Source organism: Sitophilus oryzae, unplaced genomic scaffold, assembly GCF_002938485.1.
Source record: "Sitophilus oryzae breed Bouriz unplaced genomic scaffold, Soryzae_2.0 scaffold_690_pilon_pilon, whole genome shotgun sequence".
Taxonomy (NCBI): Eukaryota; Metazoa; Arthropoda; class Insecta; order Coleoptera; family Curculionidae; genus Sitophilus; species Sitophilus oryzae.
The window spans coordinates 2,348,542-2,372,116 of NW_022147296.1; the positions used below are offsets into that span (position 1 = coordinate 2,348,542).

General features: G+C 32.6%; 1 protein-coding gene across 1 annotated transcript in view; it reads right to left on the reverse strand.

Annotated features, from left to right (window-relative positions):
- The window catches only part of LOC115888215 (cytoplasmic dynein 2 heavy chain 1), a 63,647-nt gene that overhangs the window by 3,375 nt on the left and 36,697 nt on the right, over nt 1-23,575 (reverse strand). Inside the window, exons 38-54 of the mRNA XM_030907848.1 lie at nt 23,297-23,520; nt 22,230-22,452; nt 19,001-19,166; nt 17,290-17,452; nt 16,990-17,204; nt 14,885-15,118; nt 14,388-14,811; nt 10,597-10,848; nt 10,356-10,501; nt 10,220-10,305; nt 9,320-9,478; nt 3,774-4,177; nt 3,324-3,584; nt 3,060-3,258; nt 1,361-1,515; nt 1,150-1,310; nt 68-294 (exon numbers count right to left, since the gene is read on the reverse strand). Of these exons, the coding sequence (XP_030763708.1) occupies nt 68-294; nt 1,150-1,310; nt 1,361-1,515; nt 3,060-3,258; nt 3,324-3,584; nt 3,774-4,177; nt 9,320-9,478; nt 10,220-10,305; nt 10,356-10,501; nt 10,597-10,848; nt 14,388-14,811; nt 14,885-15,118; nt 16,990-17,204; nt 17,290-17,452; nt 19,001-19,166; nt 22,230-22,452; nt 23,297-23,520 (3,699 nt within the window). The remainder of the gene's footprint in view (nt 1-67; nt 295-1,149; nt 1,311-1,360; nt 1,516-3,059; nt 3,259-3,323; nt 3,585-3,773; nt 4,178-9,319; nt 9,479-10,219; nt 10,306-10,355; nt 10,502-10,596; nt 10,849-14,387; nt 14,812-14,884; nt 15,119-16,989; nt 17,205-17,289; nt 17,453-19,000; nt 19,167-22,229; nt 22,453-23,296; nt 23,521-23,575) is intronic.

The following is a 23,575-nucleotide window of genomic DNA, read 5'->3' on the forward strand; positions in this document are numbered from 1 at the left end:
ATTTTTTTATATAAAAAGCCAATAATCAAAATCTGCAACCACAAACACAAGAGAAATAGCATCTGACCTTGAGGTATATAATTTCTTCTTTCTTGTAACAAGGCATGAAAACATGTAAAAACAAAGAATAGTCTCGTAGCATTTGGACCAAATTTGCCAAATTTCTGACTCAACCATGAATATATTCTTTGAATATTATTTCCAACACCTTGAGGCTCTTCATATGCTATTTTCAGACTGTTGTATGACAGTACAAAGTAAAATTTGTCTGTTGATTCAGATATCAGCCATAATCTGTATATAAATATGCCTAAGTTAAGTGTTTATGCTATAAAGTATGCAAGTAACAATATATCAATTCCTAAGTATTTTCTTATCAGTAATTTAAAATTTTCAATCTTAAACACAGTTTGCATAAGGCCGAGATTTGTCACCAATCTAAGATTTTTTAAGGACTAGACAACAAAAATATAATATAGCTAATAAATAAAGTATATGAAATGAACAAAATTCTTACAGCTTTAGTGTATATTAATAAATAATATGTTCTTGCCTTTAGCTGTGTATTTTTTCTAATTTCGAAAAATCGAAAGTAGAGAAAAATAAAAAGTAAAGTAAAAAAAAGGGAACCAAGCTCCACTCCCACAACCGGATTCTGGGCCTACCCTTCATCAGGTGGGCTGTCCAGGGGCTGGTTCTCACCGATACGGCAAGCAAAACGTTTTCAATATCAACAAACGATGCAGTAAAGTGTCGGTGAGATATTAGCGCATCTCCCGTCAAAAGATGGTAAAAAGCGTTTTTCGGCCCGCTCAAATATATATGAAATGAACCAAATTCCGTATCGGTGAGAACCAGCCCCTGGACAGCCCACCTGATGAAGAGGAGGCCCAGAACGACTTTACGACAAGCAAAACAATTTTCTTTTTACTTTTTATTTTATTTTTAGTAGAGAAAATAAAAAAATCGAAAGTAGAGACTTTCAATTTTTCGAAATTAGAAAAAATACACAGCTAAAGGCAAGAAAATATTATTTATTAATATACAAAAGAAAATATAAGTATACATATAAAGACTACTATCTGGCAGTGTTAGTCTCTGAATGAATTGGATTTAGGGTATTGCTGGTTACAGGCTTCAATATATTACCTGAAATCATGAGAACCTCGCACATTTTTCAAGTTTTGAGCCAAAGTAGGCAACCAGTACGTGAGTAAATGGAGATTTTTTAAAATCAACCATTTGCCTTCATTTGCACATCTTTCCAAGCTAGTTAATGTTTGCGATTCTTGTCCACTGCCCATAGCAATCTAAAAAATTATGTCTAAACTTTTTATTGCATCAATTCTTGCTTAATTACCTCTTCGAAAGATCGATTCAATTGTGCAGCAAGTTCCCTGATTTCTATTGAAGGATCTGAACCTGGGTTGGTTAAAAGCAAAATTGGTTCATAATGGGTGGATTCTTTCAAAACGTTATGTAGATTTAAAATAGGCGGATCAACAGTTTTAAGACCTAAAAAATAAACATATTTTTTTTAAGTGTATTTTTTAACCTCGACATAAAACGTACAATACTTTTTTTTAATATTGTGTAAAGATTTTATATCTCAAGTTGTCACTTATTTATTAAAAAAAATTATAGAAAAATTGAAAACTCATATATGTCAATTTTTGCCTTTCAAAATTGTATTTGACAATTCCTTGGTTGTTTATCTAGACGTGAAATTTTTAGAGTTTTTTCTTTGTTTACATTTTTAAGTTGATTGTGATACTCGGTTATATGATAGTGATACTAGTTACTTATTTTACTACTGTTGTAATGGATTATATTTAGCTTAGATATGGTAATTGCAAAACAATTTCCGATACACGTGATCAACTTTAAGTGACAAGCGTTGGCGACAATGCTGCCACATTGTGATGGATTTATGAGATGAATCTTAATTTAAAAGTGACAAACAATATATTCATTATATCATTTTTTAAATATTTTTACGTTTTATTTTTAATTTAATAACTAATATTTTAGTAATTAATTGATTTATTTGTTTTATAGCTTATTTTACTTATTACATATTGGCAAAAACTAGTCCATTATGAAGATTATTCTAAGCGTTATTTATTTATTTATTGATGTACATCTTACAACGCCATAAGTGGTAATAACAAGCAAGAGGGTGCTATTAATGCACAAACTAATAATCACAGAATTTAATAAAAACTAACTTAGAAATAACTTTGAAAGTGGTGTAATGTGCTTATCAATCAAACTTACTTCTCTGACTGCAGTCCAGGGTAATAGAGGACCTTTATTGTCACGTTCTCGTTCAAAATAGTTTATCAGAGGAGCTACAAGCTGTTTGCTTCGACTATTTAAATGCTTCGGCATATTTTCAACACACAATTTCAAGAAATGCGTTACAAAAACTCGAAAATTTAGTTCTTAAAAGAACTGTTTGTGCTTAAAAGTTCAATTTTTAAAAAAAGACTATGAAAATAGACCAAAAAACGAGAACTACTCGCAAAGCTTCAACAACAACACGATATTATACAAAATAATGAGTGACAGTAGGATAATTGTCAAATAATAAACGACAACCTTGCTGAAAACGGCGCAATGTGGCCGACATAGCGATAATAAAATTCGGTTTAAACTAATTTTTGCAGCTTTAATCTAAATTAAATATCTGTTACAATCATTTGCTCTATAAAGTAACATGAAAAGCTGGTATCTTAAATTATACAACAAATTTAAACATTTTTGCCAAAATTAGTCAGGTTTATAGACTTGTGTCAATATCGATATGATTGATGACGTGCATCGGAAGATGTTTTGCAACTACAATATAATAGTTTATTTTTTTCTTGGCGCATTTTCCTATAAACGTAAAAACAGGCAACACTCTATGCCGCCTTTTATTTTGTCTCTCTGTCTATCAACCAGTCATTTATATTTATCTCTTTCTAAAATACAGACAAGTGCAGATTAAGTGACCAGATATATTTATCAATGATTAGTTTACCTTCTATACATGTCTATAGTTTTTACTAACTTACCTGCTAATCTTAATAGACAACATTCGATACTTGACAGCAACCTGTCAGGTCTCAGAGACTGAACTACAAGCACTTTTTGAAATTCCGTCAATTTGACATGCGAAGGGAAGTTTCTTTCACATTGTGCACTTTTCATAAATTCACTCCACAAATGGCCTTCTGTCATCTGACATTTATCAACCAATTCGCTTAAGGAGCTCTAAAAAATCAGTTTAAGTTTATTTTAAAACCTCTGCTTTTACATATTCTCTAGGAGTTTAATACCATTAAGTTGACGAAGCTAAAAGATGATAAAGGTGGTATCCAGCTAGGTATATGCGTGGAATCCGTGTCTCCAACCGATTTATACAGGGTGTTATTAAGAAAGATCTTCATTTCTTTCTCGGGTATATCGATAGGGCACATTTTATATATTAGATGCATTAAAAAAGCGAGTCTATCATTTTTAAACATTCCTCGTGCCATATAATTGTAGACTGATTGGAATAGGTGTCTATTTTGTAGCTCCAAACTTTGATTAATCGTCTAAAAGAAAATATACAGTGTCCTCAAAATATTTAGACATTTTTTTGTAGAAAAAAAAAGTATTTTCGTAGAGGATTGTGAATAGCCAATAAAATGTGGCAATATTGCATGTCCCTAGTACACCGTCCCGAACATATTATTATTTAAGAAATATACTCTATAGAAAAGAAAAACTGTTACATATCTAACCTGCACTGTTTGTAGACAATTTATAAAAAGTTTCGTATAAGCCTCCGTGCTCAGGGAATACAGCACGTTGAATCGGCTAAACTCATTACAAGCAAAGTAAAGTCGACTTCCGTAGGTGGATATATCCAAATACAGTTCGTATTCTTTTCTCAACTGAGCTTGAACAGATCTTGATTCGTCCAAAGCTAGTGATACAGCCGTTGAACTAGCTTTGGTCTCATTTAGAGTATTCAAAAGATTCTTATCGTTGAGTATGTTTCCAGAATAGTTTGCCAGAGATTCGAGCAGTTGATTTTGTAGAGACTGCAATTTTTCTTGAAGCTCTTCGTTTTGTTGTAAAAGCTCTTTTTTACGTGACTCTAATTCAGGTTTTTCTTGTTTGATAGCAGCTGATAAAAGTTGCTCTAAAACAATATTAAATAAATAAATAAATAAACAACGCTTTATGTACAAAAAGCCAAAATAGCTTCATCGACAAAGCATTTACAAAACAAACAAAACCACAAAAAATATATAAATAATAAAAAATATCATAAAATTCAAAACAAATTACTACATTAATACATGGACATTGCAGAACACAAAAAAAGGCGTATCAATAAAATTTTACAATAGGAAAATTGTAAATGGATATAATCATCTAAGAGTCATAAAACATTAAATACTAGACTTTTAACCAGTGTGTGAGATGATCAAAATTTTAAAATTCAAATTTGTTCATGATTAAACATCAACAAAAAAGTCGTGTACCGCATATAGGGCTCTCAACAGTAAGTATGATTTCAGAGCTTTGCGAAATGCGGGAAAGAATGAAAGCGACTTGATATTCAAAGTCAGATGATTGTACATTTTTTGGCATTGTACAGTATTGAACCACAGTTTAAAGAATATAAAATATATCAGTTGACCCACTCTTCGCCCGTATCAAAATTCCTCCCGCCGCTCCCCGCCTGTCTTGTAGACTTGGGTCAGTCTACATCCGTTGCTCGACACACAGCGTTCCAAGTTTATTTTAGTCTTGTTTTCGGCCCGACGCATAGGGTGAACCAAAAATAGTGTTTTAGTTGTTTTGTTCGAATTGTGAATAAAATGTCTACTAGAAATATTTGTGCAGTGGATGGTTGTGAAAGTAGAATGACAGACAATATATCGTTCTTTAGGTACCCAAAAGATGAAGGAAAGTATGTGTTTATATAGTATAGGATATTAAGTATATAATAATTAAAGTATTAGACATATTAAGTATATTATAATTATGGAAACCTAACTATGAATAAATTGTTTGGTTTGGTTTGGTTTGGTTTGGTTTGAAAATATACATATAAATTAAGAAAAGATTTTACTCGGAATATGCACAAAATATTTATTTTTAACAATTAGTTTATTATTTTAGTAGATATTTTAGAGCAGTAGTAGATACTTTACTATTATGTTTTGGATTTTGCAGTATTTACCGGTTTGCAAAGTGCATATTAAATTATTATTTAAGATATTTGCATTTTTTTAAATAGCATGTTTTACTTTTTAGATGTTTGTATTTAACTTTAACTACCTACCTGGAAAGTCCAAATTTTATCGTCAGGTAATAAAAATACCTGCATACAACTTCTTCTGCTATTGACAAGTTTTTTAGAGTTTTTACTAAATTGATGATCATAATTTAAAGCTTGTTTATTTATTTGATACACCTCACCTGCTTAAATCAGCCAGAAACAACTTTTATTCATATATATTTTCGTTAAACGAAGAAGGAATACCTTGAAACGCTGTATAATATTGATATAGCACTAAACAATATAAACTTGCACATAGATTAACAAATGATCACATAAATCCCAATAGCTTTCAAAAAATGAAAGTGAAGTTAGCGTCCCAAATATTTAGTCACTCAGTGGCGGTAGCTATGCATACTTATATTGAATTTAATGTGAATTTATTGTACTGCCAAAAGAAGCAACGACAACAGCTATTTCAAAAATGAACGATTTATTTGATTTGTTAAATTCTATTGGTGCGTTTAGACTTGAGCACGCACGCACTGATCCTCCGCGAATGCTCAAGTGTAAACGGCTGTGCGCGCACGCTCACTCTGAATCTCTCTGTGCGCGAGCAGCCGCGAACGTGAGCCGTCAGGTGTCGGCTTTTGGTCCGTGCTCAAAGGGATTTATGTGTGCGCGAACGCTCAGTTTGCACCGGCAATTTGTTTTGTCTGCGTTCGTGCGTGCGTGTGTGATTTTTTTTCGTTTTCTTTATTAAAATTATGGAGTGGATCAATGAATCTTCGTTATTATTAATTGAAGAATATGAAAAGTTGCCTATATTATGGGATGTTAAAAATTCTTTGTATTATTAAAAAAAAACGCATGGCAAGATCTTGTAAATAAAATTAATATTGAATATGTCGATATTAATGAAATTGCTATTCTAAAATTTGTATCTTTTGTTCGTAATTTTGGTGTTAAATTTTGTAAATATTCAAAGTCGGGTCTGGTCATTCTTGTAAAGTTTTTGAACTGATCATAGCCCTCCTCAGACATTAAGTTGTTGCAATAAATCATATAGATTTCTAAAAATTTGGGTTTGCCACCAGCGACGATGTTTTCGATTTTTCTCCTTTTTAATAATTAAGCTGTGCATAACAATGACTGCAGCCTCGACTATTTCTTGGTCGTCCATTATTTTCGCCAACACAATTCTGCTGTGCGCGCACAAATGGATTACTTCATTCGTCGAAAAATAAGTTTTTAATTTGAACGGAGCCGAGAGCGCGAACGAAAGCCGTGCGCGCTCGCTCAGCTCGTGCGTGCTCAAGTCTAAACGCACCATAATAACTTACAAAATTTTCGAGCTTTTATGGGAACTGACAAACAAAAAACGTTATTACAGGAAATGGATAGGCTTTTTAAAAGCATAAAAGTGTTGAGTTTTGATGGAAAAAATGTTTCAAATAAGTTCTGGATGGCGCCTTACAATTAAGTCAATCCTAATTCTTTGGGAAATGTTACAAGCTAAAGGATATAAATATTTATTGACTCGAAACCTCAACCAAGACTGCATCGATAACTTTTTCGGTCAAATAAGGAATTGTTGTGGAAATGCGAAAAATCCTACACCTATACAGTTTTGCAGATCATTTAAAAAGATTTTTGCATTAGGATATATTGACAATGTTGAGACCGCTAACTGTATAGATTACGGCACTGATGTATTTCTGAACTTAACACCTGAATTTGTTAAATCCTGTAATAACGTTTGTGCTGTTCCTACATACACACCGCTTAGGGTCTGCACTAACGATTATATTAGTTTAAAAAGTCCTGAAGGAAATGCCTTAGTCTACGTGACAGGGTATCTCTTAAAAAAATGTATAACACGTCACTCTTGCGATGTATGTGTTAATTTTACTAATAATACGGATACACTTTTTAAAGAAGAACTATTTTTTTGCAAATTAAAAGCCTATGAAAATTAAATTCCATTTGGTGGCCTAACCATTCCTTCTAGAGATATTATTGAATACATATTAAAATTGGAAAGTATTTTTATTACTCAGTTTAATAGCTTAGCATTTAAAGAAGAAATTGGTGCACAGCTTAAAAAAGATTTTTGTAAAATTATTTTTGAGCATCCATGTAACAATTTCCCATATGAGTATTTTATAAGTTTATATACTAGGGTCCGGATTTATTATACACCAAAATTTATAAATATAGATATTAAAACGGTAAAATCAAATAAAGATAATATTATTAAGCATTAGCCATGTAAAACTCGTTACTGATAACACTACAATTACAAGGACTATCTCAATACCCTCAAGGGTTTATTCTTATAAGGACAATTTAAAATTTAAAAATCTACATTGACATAAACATTTCAAGTTGAGTGACAAAAGATCATTATGTATTCCTACTTATTTATGTGTTAACTTCTTTTGTGTTAAAAATACATTTAAGTTTAGGAAATGTCATTTTTGTTAAAACCTACTTTATTTTTTAAGTTTATTTAACTTTACTTTATACGTTTGCTTTAGTTTAAGAAAAATGTATAAGAAACTTTACAAATACTATCCTGATATAACATTGTAATCTGTATTATGTATATTTTTATTTGTAATATTTCACCATTTCACCTGAATATATATACAGGGTGTCCCAGAAATAAGTGCAAATATTTTAACTGGTAGTATAGTTCAACCCCAGAAACACGCCTATTAGGTTTTTTTCGCGAAAAAAAAATTTGAAAATTCGAAATTTTTTTAAATTTTTTTTTGGAATTTTTTTAGTTTTTAGTAAAAAAACTTAATTTCTTGATAATATGGCAACATAGGTATTATATTAAATTTACAAGAAAGAAAATCCAGAAAATATCCAGTGGTTCTCAAAATTTCAGCAAAAAATAATTTTTTTTGAAATTTTCAAAATACAATAACTCCGTTATTTTGGACTTATTTGAAAAACGACAAAGAGAAAATATGTTTCTTTTGTCGAGATCTACCACCCCTGAAAATATTTGCACTTATTTCTGGGACACCCTGTATATATATGTATATAATAAGAATTTATAATCGTTATGTATTAACATTGGTGGTAAAATATGTAAATTATTTTGTTGTAAAATTAACATGAATAAATTAGTATTATAAGATAATGTACTTAACTAAAACCCGTTTTTTATTTCACATTTGAATTCATATCGTATTTATAATTGTAAACAATGAGATATGTTATTAAATAATAATAAGAAGAAAGTAAATAAATATTAATCAATTATTAAAGACGCCTAAAACTGTTTATCAATAAAACTAGTACTGTATTTTTATTTTTCTACTTGCTGTATTAAAATCCTTAGTATTTTTAGTTGATCCCTCGTATACGGCCAGCGTTCTGACTGATAAAATAGCACTTCCGCTGCACCCGGTAAACGTACAAATTTTTTGTCACCTCGAAGGGTCACGGGCCGCCTTTGAAGTCAAAATAACAATAGAATTCCTTAGAGTAGGCCAACTGATATATTTTATATTCTTTAAACTGTGATTGAACCTTTAACTAGTTCTGAGCTCGGGGTTGGCAGATAAAGATCGTGCTCCCCATTCCTAAGTGGATAGTTGTGAGATGGCCTTTCGGGAGTACCAGATATGTGCTTGCGGATTAAGCAAACGGGTTCAAAAATGATATTATACATAAATTATCATACATATGTAATGTTTTATATATTGACCTAAAGCTAATACATGTGGGGTGGGGGACAACAGAAATTATTAACGATTGTCATTGAAATGGCCACTGTGACGCTGTTTCTTTCAATTCTATAGTACTTATATCGTCTAAATCATTCCCACAGCTTATTCACTAGACAGTTAGTCATGAGCTCAACTGTCATTAGCACTTTTAAGTCTCGATAGAAATTTTAAACGGAGCTCTTCAATTTCAATATGGCTGAGATGAGCGAATATTTAGGTAGGTAGAGTTCCATAATTATCGAAAGCCGACTGGCTGTCTAACAAATAGATTGTAGAATTACATAATAAAATTCTGCATGCTTACCAATAAATCCATTGTAGGTAACGTTAAAACTTAGATTTATTAAGTATGGAGCTAGTTCAGCAGATATTTTTACATGCTCATTTCGACTGCACAATATCAGTTTGAAATCTTCATGATAATCAATTTGTTTGCCTAAAATCTTTATCATTTTTCGTTCCCCTAAAATTAAAAAGACCGATTTATATGTAGTTTATATTTATATATTTGATATCAATTGAACTTTTAGTTACGTAATCGAGGACGCGATTTTCAAATTAATTGTTGCTAACTATGGACGTATTCGGCGCCATGGCATTATTGACTAACTAGAATTTAAATTTTTAAAATGTCAAGTTGCCACATTTATTTATTTCTTTCCTGATGTGGCCATTCGTTTTGACACTTTAGTTTCGTATTACGAGTTTTTGGTTTAAATAAATAGTGTTGTGATACTTTAAGCTTAAAAATGTTTAACACAAACATTGTTTTTTTAGAACCTTTTTAGTGCGAAGTGTACGAGATTTAATAGCTGTAAAAAACTCATTGCAACTTTATTAGAATATTTTGAACGGAAAAGCAGTAATGGCCCTTTATGTCCCCTAAGTGCTGTTAAGAAGGTGAGTTTTGTTGATAAAAATAATAAGTGTTTATATATTTGTAATTAATTTATTTTTGTTTCCTGAAATATTTTGATTAAAAGAAAATATGTAAAAGTGGGCAACGCTGAGCCGGTCAAGCTTAATCACGGGAATAAAAGTTTATTTGATATCAACTATAGACACGAATTAAGAACTCGCACTGAATCGACTTCGACCACTGATCTAAGAGCTATACACATTTTGATTGTATGTATTGGGTCAAAACACACCAATTTATATGGTTAGTAGATCATATGTCGATGATTTGTAATATTTTAATTACCTTCAGAAATTATCTGTTTCCTAAGCAACGGAATTAGAATATGAGGCAACTCCTCAATTTCTTCTATCAGCAATGTTTTACCAAATCTACAAACAGAAATAAAACAGTCATTTAAACATATCTATTGATAGCTTACCTGACTGAAGTTTCAAGAATAGTGTTGAATTTTGAGGAACTTTCAGATATAAACTCAAAATTCTTCTTATTCGTTGTACCATAGTGAGTTTTGATCCACTGAACAGCACAAGAAGTAGGATCGGTGATTAGTGGAGTTAGAGAACCCTAAAAGAATAATATTTTATTGTTCTCATATTCTCTTTGCATATATTTTAGGTCTCCTCTATGTTAACTTATTCCTCTGAAATATAACCGCAAACCTTTTTAATAACAAGGGCGTTTTCAAGGGCAAACTTGTCACCGGCGAGTCCTTCTGTCTGCCATTGCAACTGCTCCCTCTCCGTACAGAAAAATGAAAGAAAATCAAACTTGATTGTTCCCACTGCCTGTTTCCATTTTTCCATGATTTCTATTCGCTGGGAGTCGGATTTTTCTGATAAAAACATAATGAACGCTGCAGATAACAAGCTGTAATTCTGGAGGCTTTGTAGTTCATCAGATAGTTCCACCAACTACAAAAACAAATAAGCAGTATTTTACGTTTTGATGTAAATATTCAGTAAAAGGTTGCAAAGAATTAAAATAAAAACGTAAATACTTAATAAATTTACATTTTTTAAAAGAAATAGAAATTATATTTATCACTGAATAAAAAACTATGGAAGTACTTTTTTTAAAAACCTTTAAATAAAGTGATTAGTAAATGGGAAAAACCGATTAATTTCAATAATCGAGTACTCGAGTATCAAACGATTGCAATAACCGAGTGATCACTCGAGCGAAATATCGCTCGTATTTAAAAATACCGTTTTTTGTCCGTCGCATGTTGTAAGTACTCGTTAACGCCAAGCGTCAAGCAGTAAGGCTTCGTCCTACGTGGGAGACAAAAGCGAGCGAGCGACGCGTGCGACAACAGAGGGCGAGGAGCGCGACGCGCGCTGTGGTATATGTTGTCCTGTGTATAGGCGACTCTCGAGAGCGATCCGTACGGAAAAAATATTAGAAAAATTTCAGTTCAATATTAAAAGACAACATGTCGCATAGTAATCGTAAAGTGGCAATGTTGGATAATATATATTTAAAAACATCCTTAATTCGAAAAAGGCGTAAGAGAAGGCCGACAAATAATATATATCTGAAAAGGGCAAGCATGTGGAATTGCAGGAGAATTCCATAATTTATTTAATATGTTAAAAAGCCCAGGAAACGAATGTCTATTTTATGAGTACACAAAAATATCAACTAACACATTTTATTATATTTTAAATGCAGTTATTCCGAAAATTAGACACTCTTTGACCAACTTTGAGTGTCCTATATCAGTGGAGGAGCGCTTACTGTTAACGATTAGGTAAGAGGTAATAAATAAATAATATATTCTATTTTTTTTATTCATATTTCAAGAACATACAATAACTTAATTTAAATACGTGAGAAATCTGGATTCTCGGGTTGTTGCTGAGTATTGCTAGTATGCTGACATGTGTCTGATGATGAAGTCTGCGCATGTGATCCTGTTGGACAGGCATACCGAGACGGTACGCAGGGATGTCCCTTTGTGCGGCCAGCTGTGAAAATTGTTGATGGTTCTTAATTTTGAGGATTTTGTTTAATAATAGATCTTGAACAGCGCTACGAATTTAAGACCAGTTTGTTTATTGAAGGCAGGAGTTTGACATGAAGTAATAAAGACTTGAAGAAGTTTATGTCCTCATCATCATTATCGTCCTTGTACAAAAGGTCAACCTTTTTCTTCTCAAGGTCTAGCATTTCTCGTTCAATTGTTTCTCCCAAGTCTCCGGCTATTTGTGTCCATTCCTTATCAGCAAGCAATCGATCGTGATAATACTTATGGGTCATATCCTAAATGATTGGGCAATTTTTTACTGAACTTATTAAACACTCTGTATAATTCTCACACATTTTTATGACGTATTTTTGCGTTGTATACTATATACAAACACGCTCGCTCGACTAAAATCAAATATTTCAATCGTCTCCGACGCCGCTTCAGTCGCGCGACTCTCCTACCTAGGACCATATACGTATTATTTACAAATATACTCAGGGTTCCCTCTTTAACCCCGTGTGCAGTTTCTGTGCCGTAAGAGAAAGACAACATAACCCAGCTCCATATTAAAACTGCATAAGTCTATTTCACCCGGATATGGATTGAACTGCGATTGCGCCAAACCCCGATTGATTGTTGTTTTAGTTCTGTTTGGATTACTTTTTATTTGTGCGCGTAAAAGAGTGATTTTGTTTAGTTTATTGTTTCCAACTATTTTTTGATATTTTTCCAACTCCATGATGATGTATTATAAATAATAAAAATATAAATAAAATTGAAGGTTAGGTGAAATGTCAGCCTACCCCACTTCCCTTTAAAAACATCGACCAATGAAAACTTCTTCAGGTGAGGCATGCGCAGTTAAATGAATATCCGGGTGAAATAGACTTATGCAGAATTCCATATTGTTCTTTCACTGTTTGGGCTTCACTTTTTGGAGATTAGGCTGAATATATTTGTAAATAATACGTATATGCCTAGGACACCTTCGTAAGAAAACGTTGTTTAATAAATACGCCGTCGCTCGCACCGCCCGAATCGCGCGCTTTTGTCTCCCACGTAGGATGAAGCGTAAGCTGCGTGCGCAGGGCACATATTAGAGAACAACGGCATACGGTCGAGTCGGCCTACAAACACGTAAACGTTTACGTACGCATGCGCATTTCTTATATTTTCTATTTTTTATACACGTAAAAGATAAAAAATATAAGAAATGCGCATGCGTACGTAAACGTTTACGTGTTTGTAGGCCGACTCGACCGTATGCCGTTGTTCTCTATTCTTTCGCTAATGAACGGCAAGTAGTAAGCGCCGAGCGATTCGCTTGATCGCCTGATTTAGTTTATTTCGAAGCATTGTCGATGGAGGTCGTAAAATTTTGTCTCTCAGATACGCAACGGATAAATATACCGAGTGCGTCTCAAAAGTGGATCACACCTATAACTTTTTTATTTTTTCAGATAAAACAACGAAATTTGGTATGTTAGTATATGACATAAATTAGGATTGATTGACATATTTAATTGTTTTTGGTCACTTCCGGTTTTACCGAAAATGACTGCAACTTTTGATTTTTAAATCGCACCGTCGGTATTTTTTTACTTTATTCAGTAGAAAATGACACTCTGAATAGAATGACATATCACATGTCAACTTTTGACATTTTCGCATATGGTTTATTTGAAATTGTAACATGCGGTTCATAACGACAATTTGACTCGAAGTACCAAGTGTGTGGTATCAAATTATTCGTAAAAAAAATCTTTTTCGAAATATGCTAATGATCCACCCTCGTTCCATTTGAAAAAAATTGAGATATGATCAAAAATACGATTTGGGCATCTTTTAACCGGCCAGGGCAGGACACTAAAAACATTAGACTATCAAATCTATTTTGCCAAGGCTCCTTGATTAAAAATTAGTGTTTTTAACACAGCCATGGCACTCTAGATTGAAACTTAAAATACAATTTGTTTTTAAGCGAATTTGTCAGAAGTTGATATATGATACGTCATTCTATTTAGAATGTCATTTTCTATCGAATAAAGCAAAAAAAAAAAATACCGAGGGTGCCATTTAAAAATCAAAAATTGTAGTCATTTCCGGTGAAACAGGAAGTGACAGAAAACAATTGAATACGTCAATCAATCCTAATTTATGTCATATACTAACATACCAAATCTGATTTTTTTATCTAAAAAATTAAAAAAGTAATAGGGGTGAGCCACTTTTGAGACACACCCGGTATATACGACGTCGTATAAATTTGCTACCTGCAATGTATGTAGAAAATTCGCTCGACTTTTTATCGAGTAGGTCACATTAAAATCGAATTTCAATTTATTTCATTCTAGGTTCTAGGATCGCTTGCGTTCGTCACTTGCATCGCTCGTTCATAATCGAGCGATGTCGGTTATTTCAATAATCGAGTATTCGAGCGAATTTTCGCTCGAGTTATCCCATCACTAAAAGTGATTCTACCTGATGTTGCCATCTTTCATACTCATCCTCCAGTTTGAAAACCAAATTTTCAGCAGACTGTAAAGTCTCAGTGGCCCTGTTCAAATCTATCTCGATCTCAGCAGCTTCCTTGGTATACATACTCAGCTGTTCCTTCAATTTAGCCACGGTAGCGTCGACGTCAGACAACCCGGCACTCAGCTGACCTAGCTGTGACCTCGAATTATCTAAATTCTTCTTCAGCTTGTCCTGTTCTCTTTCCAGAGGTCTGATCTTGTCTAAAACCTTGGAATACTTGACGTTGGCGCCCACCCAAGCTGCCAGCGGGGCCGCAGCTACCGAAGCCCTTTTAGCTGTCTTGGCATCGAAAGATTCTTTTTTGTTGGCCATCAACTTTTCGACGGCTTGGCGGTTTTCGGTTTGTATTCTGCTAGCGTCAAAAGACCTGTAAATTTGCTCAATTTAAAAAAAAATCATTCATATGGAAATGGAAAGAATGGGGTTGAATATATGCTTGCCTGATTTCCTCTTTGACGCCTCTCTTAGCCAGAAAAGTCTTCATACTGTTCCAGGAAGTGTCCTGCGTGCCCATCAGTCTCAGAACTCCTTCCAAAATGTCTCTAATGATCTCAGGGGGAGCTCTGAGTGATCTGATTTCAGATAAAGCTTCGGTTTTGATGTTACCCACCGCAGATCTTGCTTCCTGAATAAGGGGCTCCACTTCGGAAAGTTCTTCTTCGATTTCTGCCTTCCTGCGGTCATTTTTATCGATTATTAATTTCAACAATAAACTAGAGATGTGCTATAGGGTTTTTTTAGAGTATCGATACTTTCATGTTCAATATTATCCTTATTATATACATAATATTTTCTAAAGAAATGTAGTTCATATACAGACATATTATGCAAAGAAGATATTTTGATTCAAAACACTGTTTTATTTGATTTTTTACTACATCGATATAAACTGTTGATATAATTTATTATCTTAGAGGGATTATGGAGTGTAGAGATGAGGAGAAATATCTCTTATGGGACTTTTATTTGAAAAAGTGGTCACAAAAATGGGAAGAATAAGCGTTCACCAAATAACCACATTGGCGCTAATGATGCATAAATCTAAAAAATGAAAAGTAATCATAGATAAGAGAATAAAACTAACACAACCAAACATTACCGAAAAAATCTTTGTTTTTATTTTTTAGAATATAAAACAATTATTTTTTATGTATTATAGGCCCAGTCTATTGCTGCTGAATAAAAATCGGTAATTTATTTCATGTGATATGAAAATAAAATTTGTATTTTTTTTGAAACCCGCGCCTTCACGTCAAATATTTATCTCTCCTGAATCATTTCCTGTTCCAAAAATTTTCGGCGCATATTTTAAATTTTAGGTTTTTGCTACAGCAGCGCCATTTTAAGTCTTCTCTTTTTTATGACCTTTTTAATGCACGAAGATATTTCTCCTTACCTCTACACTCCATAAGGGTTCGAACACACTGACGACTTATTATACCTTCGAGTTGCGATCTTAAAAAATAAAAAATCATATTTTTAAAGTTTTTCTACAACCACTTGTTTTTTTTCATTAAATTAGTTTTTTTAGTTGTATAGTAGTCATGTACAAGGAGGACAACTGTATTTTAAATATATATAATTTAACGTTTTTCAAACAGGGTCCATTAGACTATATTTCTACTAGGTACATTATTTAAAAAAAAATTAAGAGTAAAAGTAACTTAAACATTCATAAAATTAGAAGTATTTACTGTTGTAGATTCTCAGTAACAATAAAAAAGAGGAATTTATATTGTAAACATTGAAATAACTGGAAGCTAAACTTTCTACCTGCTTATATTTAGAGCCAGTGTCTGACGACCTTTTTTTACGATGACCCTAAAATGTTTACTTCTAAAGTCGAAAAGAGCCATCAGTAGAAAAAAGAAACAGAATATCTCCCTTTTTGTCGCGCGTACACAATGCTTTTTGTTCGGCCTATTTGTTCTCTTTGTTCGTGCGCGCTCGGTTCGTTCGGGCTAAAATGCTCAAGTCTGGGCGCACCTTTAGGAACAATACTGTTTTTGTCCTTTATTGATATAATGCTGAAAATCTCACGAGTTACATGTCTCACTCTACTCATATTAAATTACATAGACGTAGGATGTAGAATATTCTGTTATGAAACGACTGATGGAATACGCATGGCATCGCGGATTTGAAAAACATGGAAATAACGACGTTATCGTGTAGTCGGAGTTAGAGATTTTACTTACTCCATACCACACCAGCTAAGTATTTATTAACGAAAAATCCAAGAATATTTTAAATGCATTATTTAATATTAGAATATTTAATAAGCTCATGAATAGCAACTTCGCTTTTTAGTTAACTCGGATATTTTAAAATTTCTGAAACTTATTTTTTCTGAAACAATATTTTCTAATTGGTAAAACGTAAAAAATCGTTAGATCTGACAACTCTGTTGAAACTCGTCGTTCATCTGGTCGCAGCTATAAACGCAATGCATCCGGCCAGCCGACGGCCATGTCGTTGCGACCTGGTCGTCAGTGAGTTCGAGCCCTAAGAGGGATGATAAATGTGCTTATTTAAAAAAAAATACCTTTTCATTAGTTGGGCGTTCTCTGCTTCGGTCTTCTTCTTCAAATCTTCCATTTCTTCTTTATGTTCACTAGCTCCTTTCATCGTATTGCTGATCATATCCAAAGCAGCATTAGCTTTGGACTGTTTCTCTGCCAGTTTTTCTTGTTGTTCCGAAGCTTTCACTTTTAGCTCTTCAACCAATTCCTTTGCCGCTGTTAGTTTGGAAATTCCAGCCTTAAATTTCATCAATTTTTAATATTATGAAAGGATATCAACTTACTTCAAAAAGTAGCGCGAGAAAGACTCGTAAAATACGTACTGTTAGAACTTGCGACCGAGATTGTATAGCATTTTTCTTGTCGATGTAAATATCAAAATACAGCTTTATTAGTGATATATATCTGGATGGTGTAGAGTTAGAAATATGCTCGTCGATTTGCTGAAAATTAATGCTACATTCTACTTCACCTCTATCGTCCAACCTAAAAAGTAATTTAGTCGTGATATTTTTAAACCCAGTATATACACACATGGCCAAAATTATTGCATATATCGTTTAAAAATATACGGAAAGGAATTTAAAGAATCTTTTTTTATACATAGCTTTGATAATCTGTAATAAACATTTTTTGTTAAAATGGATATGGTAAACAATGTTTATCGTTCAGACCCAATATTATTACAAATTCTTGCACATTTCGATTTGTGGTCTCTTGGGTTTCAGAAGAAATTTGACCATTGTTTTGGCCTTAAAATGCCTAGAAACATTATTTCACAGTTTAATAGAGTCAGAATAGTAACACTGTCTCAACAGGGCTACCGGCAAGTTGCAATAGCTGAAATTGTAGGAGTTAACCAAAGCGATGTTTCGCGAATATTAAAAAAAAATCAGGGAGACAAACGAGGTTATAGATCGGCCTGGAAGAAGTAGAAAGAGAGTTACTACTGCTGTGCAAGACCGTCAAATATCCCTAATTGCACGACGCAATCCCCTGCTTTCTAGTACTGCTATTAAAAATGAGTTAGCTCACCTTGAAGGAGTAAATGTCTCAAGAAGACCATAGCAAGAAGACTCCATGGCAGAGGATTACATTTAAGGAGGTCTCTACGTGTTCCGAAGCTTAATTTACAGCACAAAATTACGCGACTACAATGGGCTGAGGAGATGAGAGCAAATGGACCTAATTGAAATTTCGTCATGTTTAGTGATGAAACAAGAATAGGCCTAGTGTCAGACTCGCGACGATCTTTGGTCTGGAGAGCATCTGGAAGACGAGCACGCTTGAATGCAGCTCAACCCCGTGTCCCGTTTTAAGGGGGAAGCATTATGGTATGGGCAGGTATAATGCACGGAGCTCGAGCTCCTCTTGTTTTTATTGATGGCACAATGACAGGTGCCTCATATCTTAGAGACGTTTTAGAGCCTATTGTGCGTCCATTTCGAGGGGCAGTGGGGGATGAATTTGTTTACATGGACGAAAATGCTCCTCCCCATCGCACTTTAGCGGTTCGCGAATTTTGTGAGGAAGAGGGTATAAGAAAACTGTGGTAGCCACCGATATCTCCAGATATGAATGTGACCGAGCATGCTTGGGGCATGCTAAAACGCCATATTGCCAAAATGAATGATCCCCCCCGTACCTTAAATGAATTGAAAATTGCTCGCTCGAAACATGGGAAGCCATTCCTCACCATCTTCTGGACAACTTAATTGATAGCATGCCACGTCATCTCACAGCTTGCATTGAGGCTCGAGGAGGCAATACAAACTATTAGTTGTGAAAAATAATTCAAATTTTCTGTTTAAAATGAAATTTGTTTTTGTTGGTTTTTACTCATTATGAAATAAAATTATAATAACAGCCTAGTTAGTTGCACTTAGATTTTTAATTTTATATTAGTTAGCCGTGTAGTAAACCAATATGTCCAAAAATATAAAAAGAATCATATTAGGTCCAAAATAGAATAAAAATATCGTTATATGCAATAATTTTGGCCATGTGTATGTTTGTATTTTTTGTATAACATACAGAGCTAAGAGTTTAACTGGAAATACTCTTAAGGTATCTGAATCCCACTTATTCAACCATAATGTCGAGCTGTTATTCAAAAATCCGGGACATTTTTGAATGATTTTCCATAAACGTTCGTTATTTTCATCCAAACAAGCGAATATACGAAGATGTTTCTTTATATCTATAGGAAAAGAAGTTTAAAATGAATCCAATAAACACTCAGAAAAAAGTTTAGTTTAATTTTATTATATATTTGATATCAATTAAATTTTTAGTTACGCAATCGAGAGCGCCATTTTTAAATTTATTGTTGCCAACCATGGAGATATTCGGCGCCGGGCTGACTAACTGGAATTTAAATTTCTCGCTGTGGATTTAGGTGGTAGCTCTGCGCTGTTAAAAATGTCGAGTTGCCACATTTATTTATTTCTTTCCTGACATTCTCATTCGTTATTTACTTTAGTTTGGTATTACGAGTTTTTGGTTTAAATAAATAGTGTTGTGACACTTTAAGCTTAAAAATGTTTACTAGCAGACCTTGCAGTCGAACAGTGTTCTTTTTAAAACCTCTTTTAGTGCGAAGTGCACAAGATAGCTTAATGGCTGTAAAAACCTCATCACAACTTTATTAGAATATTTTGAACGGGAAAGCGGTAGTAATGGCCCCTTATATCCCTTAAGTGCTGTTAAGAAGGTGAGTTTTGTTGATGTAAATAATAACTGTTTATACAGGGTTGTTCACCACATACGACACGGAGTATTGTAGCAAAACGATGAGATTTTTACAAATTGTAAGTTTTGGGTTCGATGAAGGACTATTAGAGGTACAATTTAAAAATAATTTTACAAGATACAGAGTGTCCCAAATAAGTAAAAAATATCAATGTTGTATTTTTTTAAATGGAACACCCTGTATATTATTACATTTTTAGTTTCTACGATTAAAATAAAGGTAAATTTGATTAAGATTTATTATACTTACCGTTTTTGAAATATTTTCAATTTTGTGAAATTGCAGTAAAAATTTTAAGGCTTCATTTCTCCAAGGGTATCAAAATTTTTGATACTAAATATTTACTGAAGTTTATTTAGTGATCAGTTATTGTGTAGTAATAATAAAAATAATACTACCTTATACAGAGTGTCTAAAAATTTATTTTAAATAATTATTAGCTTCAAACGGCAATAACTTGTTTAATTTAAATGGAACACCCTGTATATTTTACTAGAATCAGATGCACAATTTAATTGTCTATCAAATTATATTATACCATTTTTTACCTATCTCTTTAAGTTTCCGTAGAAAATGCATTTTCTTGTAATTTAGAACTTATTTATCAATATACCCATGGACTATTGACATTTTAGATTATTTTTAAAGATGTACCAAATTTTTAAAGAGTACAGTTACTAATATTGTCGATATAATTCGTTTATTTCATTAAAAAATTAAAAAAAACTGTTTAAATATTTGTTAAAGAGGATCAATTAATATGATTCCAGTATTCAAACTACATTAACTGACTGTTTGCGTTGATTAATAATAATTGCTCCAAATACTAAAAAACTGAATTTTGTATGTACATTAGACAGTGTGATAAAAAGTAACACCTTAAAAATGATATTTCATTTTTTAATAAATGCTTATTTATAACAACAGAGACTTTAATTTGATAACTTATTATTATATTGATTTCTGACTCAAATCCACATTTATTTATAATAATTTATTAACGAATACAACTAAGTATATAATTAATTAGTATATGGGCGGAAATAATGGTGTTATATTTAATTAATGGTATACTCTTTTATAAAGATTTAAATAGTTTTCTTTTTGCATACAATTGGGCTAGTAATATTATCGTTTTGCTAAAAACGATAATATTACTAGTCTGTACATTTTGTACATTTGTCGCTTTAAAAACAATGTAAAATGTCAATATTCCATGGATATATTGATAAATGAGGTCTAAATTATAAGAAAATGCATTTTCTACGAAAACTTGAAGGGATAGGTAAAAAATGGTATAATACAATTTGATAGACAATTTAATTGTGCATCTGATTCAATAGTCGTGGCTCAACGATAACCATTTAGTCGCACGGCGAGGTTGTCACATATGCTTTAGTATACAAATGAATGAATGATTTTATTCGAATAAAACCATTCGATAGTTGAAATCATTCATTCAGTAACCATTCGATAGTCTAATTCATTCGATAGTTCCCATCGCTAATAAAAAACATTGCATAAAACCACCCGGTATAGACTGTGGTATTTGGCGAAAAAGAATTTTCATATAAATTCATTAAATAAATAAAATACACAGCATCCTATTTAAAAAAACAACATTAGTATAAAAAACCTGGTAAAACCAGATAAAAAAATATAATCAAAAAACCTTTGAATAAGAAGACTAAGGAAGGAGCATATCAAAAATCTTAGGTCCACCGCGATGGGACTCAAATATGGCCGACTTAAATTCCGGTTTATCAGTGCCGTTCTAATTTTATTTAAAAAATGTAAAACTATGATGTAGGGTAGACGTGGGGTAGACCCAATATTTTTTTTTTGTTGGTAGTTATTAAAATTGTTATAAAAACATATTATTTTAATAAAAATAGATAAGTTTTAATAATTATTTATTGACACAAACATCCGATACGCTACTGAAGCAGGTAAGTCAAATTGACGTATCTAAATTCTTTGACATCTAATCTTTGACAAGTAGCAAATAAAAGCAAAAATGCAAGAAAAAATATATAATTAGTTAATTTAAGTGAATTTCATAAATGATCGGTTTACTACACGTATGTATATTATATAGTCACTTACTAGCGAAAAGTTGTTCCATTATTTCACTCGATTTTTGACCGAGATCTATCGCACACTACACAACCAACTATTTTACAGTCTTTTTCGATAAATCGCGATAGTGTCACTGTTAATTTAAGTTCTGTCACAATTTCCATCTAGATTTACTATCTTTATACAACTATCAGTAGTATAATAAATAATTAATAACATAAAATAAGCTCCGTAAAGACTGACAAATCCTCAAAATTTCAAATCAAATTCAAATGTGTCAAATGAATCGTCAAACAGAACTGTCGAGGATCCCCATCCTAGAGTCCTTTTTCCGCCCACCATGCATAAATACATGGATAGCTTTATGCTCCTTCCTTAGTCTTCTTATTCAAAGAAAATAATGAATGTTCGAAAATACTAAAAAATAATTACTATTTGCAAAGAATTGATGTAAATCTCCCTCAAAATTTTCATTGTCGCATTTTTCTTTGAGGCCTTTAACCAGAACATCCATTTCAGTCGTACTATACAGGTTGGGAATGAACCCTGAACACATCAGCAGGTTCACAGCGTTGCAATTTTCAGGAGAATCGAAAATAAAATCTTCCAAAACGAGGAATACGTCTTCACACTCCAATCCCGCACGCTGAGTAGCCTGAAAAATATTCGTTTAGTTAGGTTATCTAAATCAGATGCAGTAAATAAAAAAAACTGGTCAAGTGCGAGTCGGATTCGCGCACGAAGGGTTCCGTACCATTCATTATCTATACAACATTAGACACTATATTTTTATAAACTTCTTTTCCGATTTAGTTGAAATTTTGAATGCGCGTATAAGTAATTTAAAAAAAATGAAGAAACACATTATTAAAAATTGTATTAAACAATAATAAATATGTAAAATGTAAAAATAAATATGTAAAAATACGTAAAAATTAAAAAAAACGATTAAAAACCAACGTCATAGCAGCGTAAAGTCCTAACGCTTTAAACCACGCGGCCACCGAGGACTTGAAAGATTCTGTGTAAAATTCTTACTTAAAAGATAATGTTTAGTGAAAGTACTTTTTTATTTATTAACATTTATTTAATTCTGTTTTTAGTATTTTTTCTTATAGCGGCAACATAGATACATTATCTGTAAAAATTTCAACTGTCTAGCTATAACGGTTCATAAGATAGACCTTTGTGACAGACGGACGGACGGACGGACAGCGAAGTCTTAGTAATAGGGTTCCCGTTTTTACCCTTTGGGTACGGAACCCTAAAAACTACGGAAGGAGTCAACAAATTTGAATTTTTGTTAGTTTCATGGTTTGATACACTTTTTTGTGATTATTTTTAATTATTTCTTGCTTTTTTATAATTGATTTTAACTTGAAATAGCGAGATTATTATGGATCTTAAAAAGGGGGTTTCAAAAATCATTTTGATGCCGTAGTCTCGCCAAGTTTTTTTGTTATTAAACTTCTTCGTTAGTCTTCTTGTTCAATAATTACAATTTTTAAGTCATTTTGAAAATATGGAGTCCCTCCTGTCACTGGTTGTATCACTCTAGCTGCCGACAGAATTGAAGTGATTTTTACTGCTGTCTTTCTTCCAATTCCTGCTTTGGCAATCAGCAACATATGTCTGCTTGTTATTGAAGATGCTCTTAATAGAGACGATGTTAAAATCATGATGGCATCGTTGATAATAACATTAAGATCATAGTATTCTTTTCCTAGAAACGAATATACGAGAATTATACAGGGTGAACTTGTAAAGTAGAAACTATA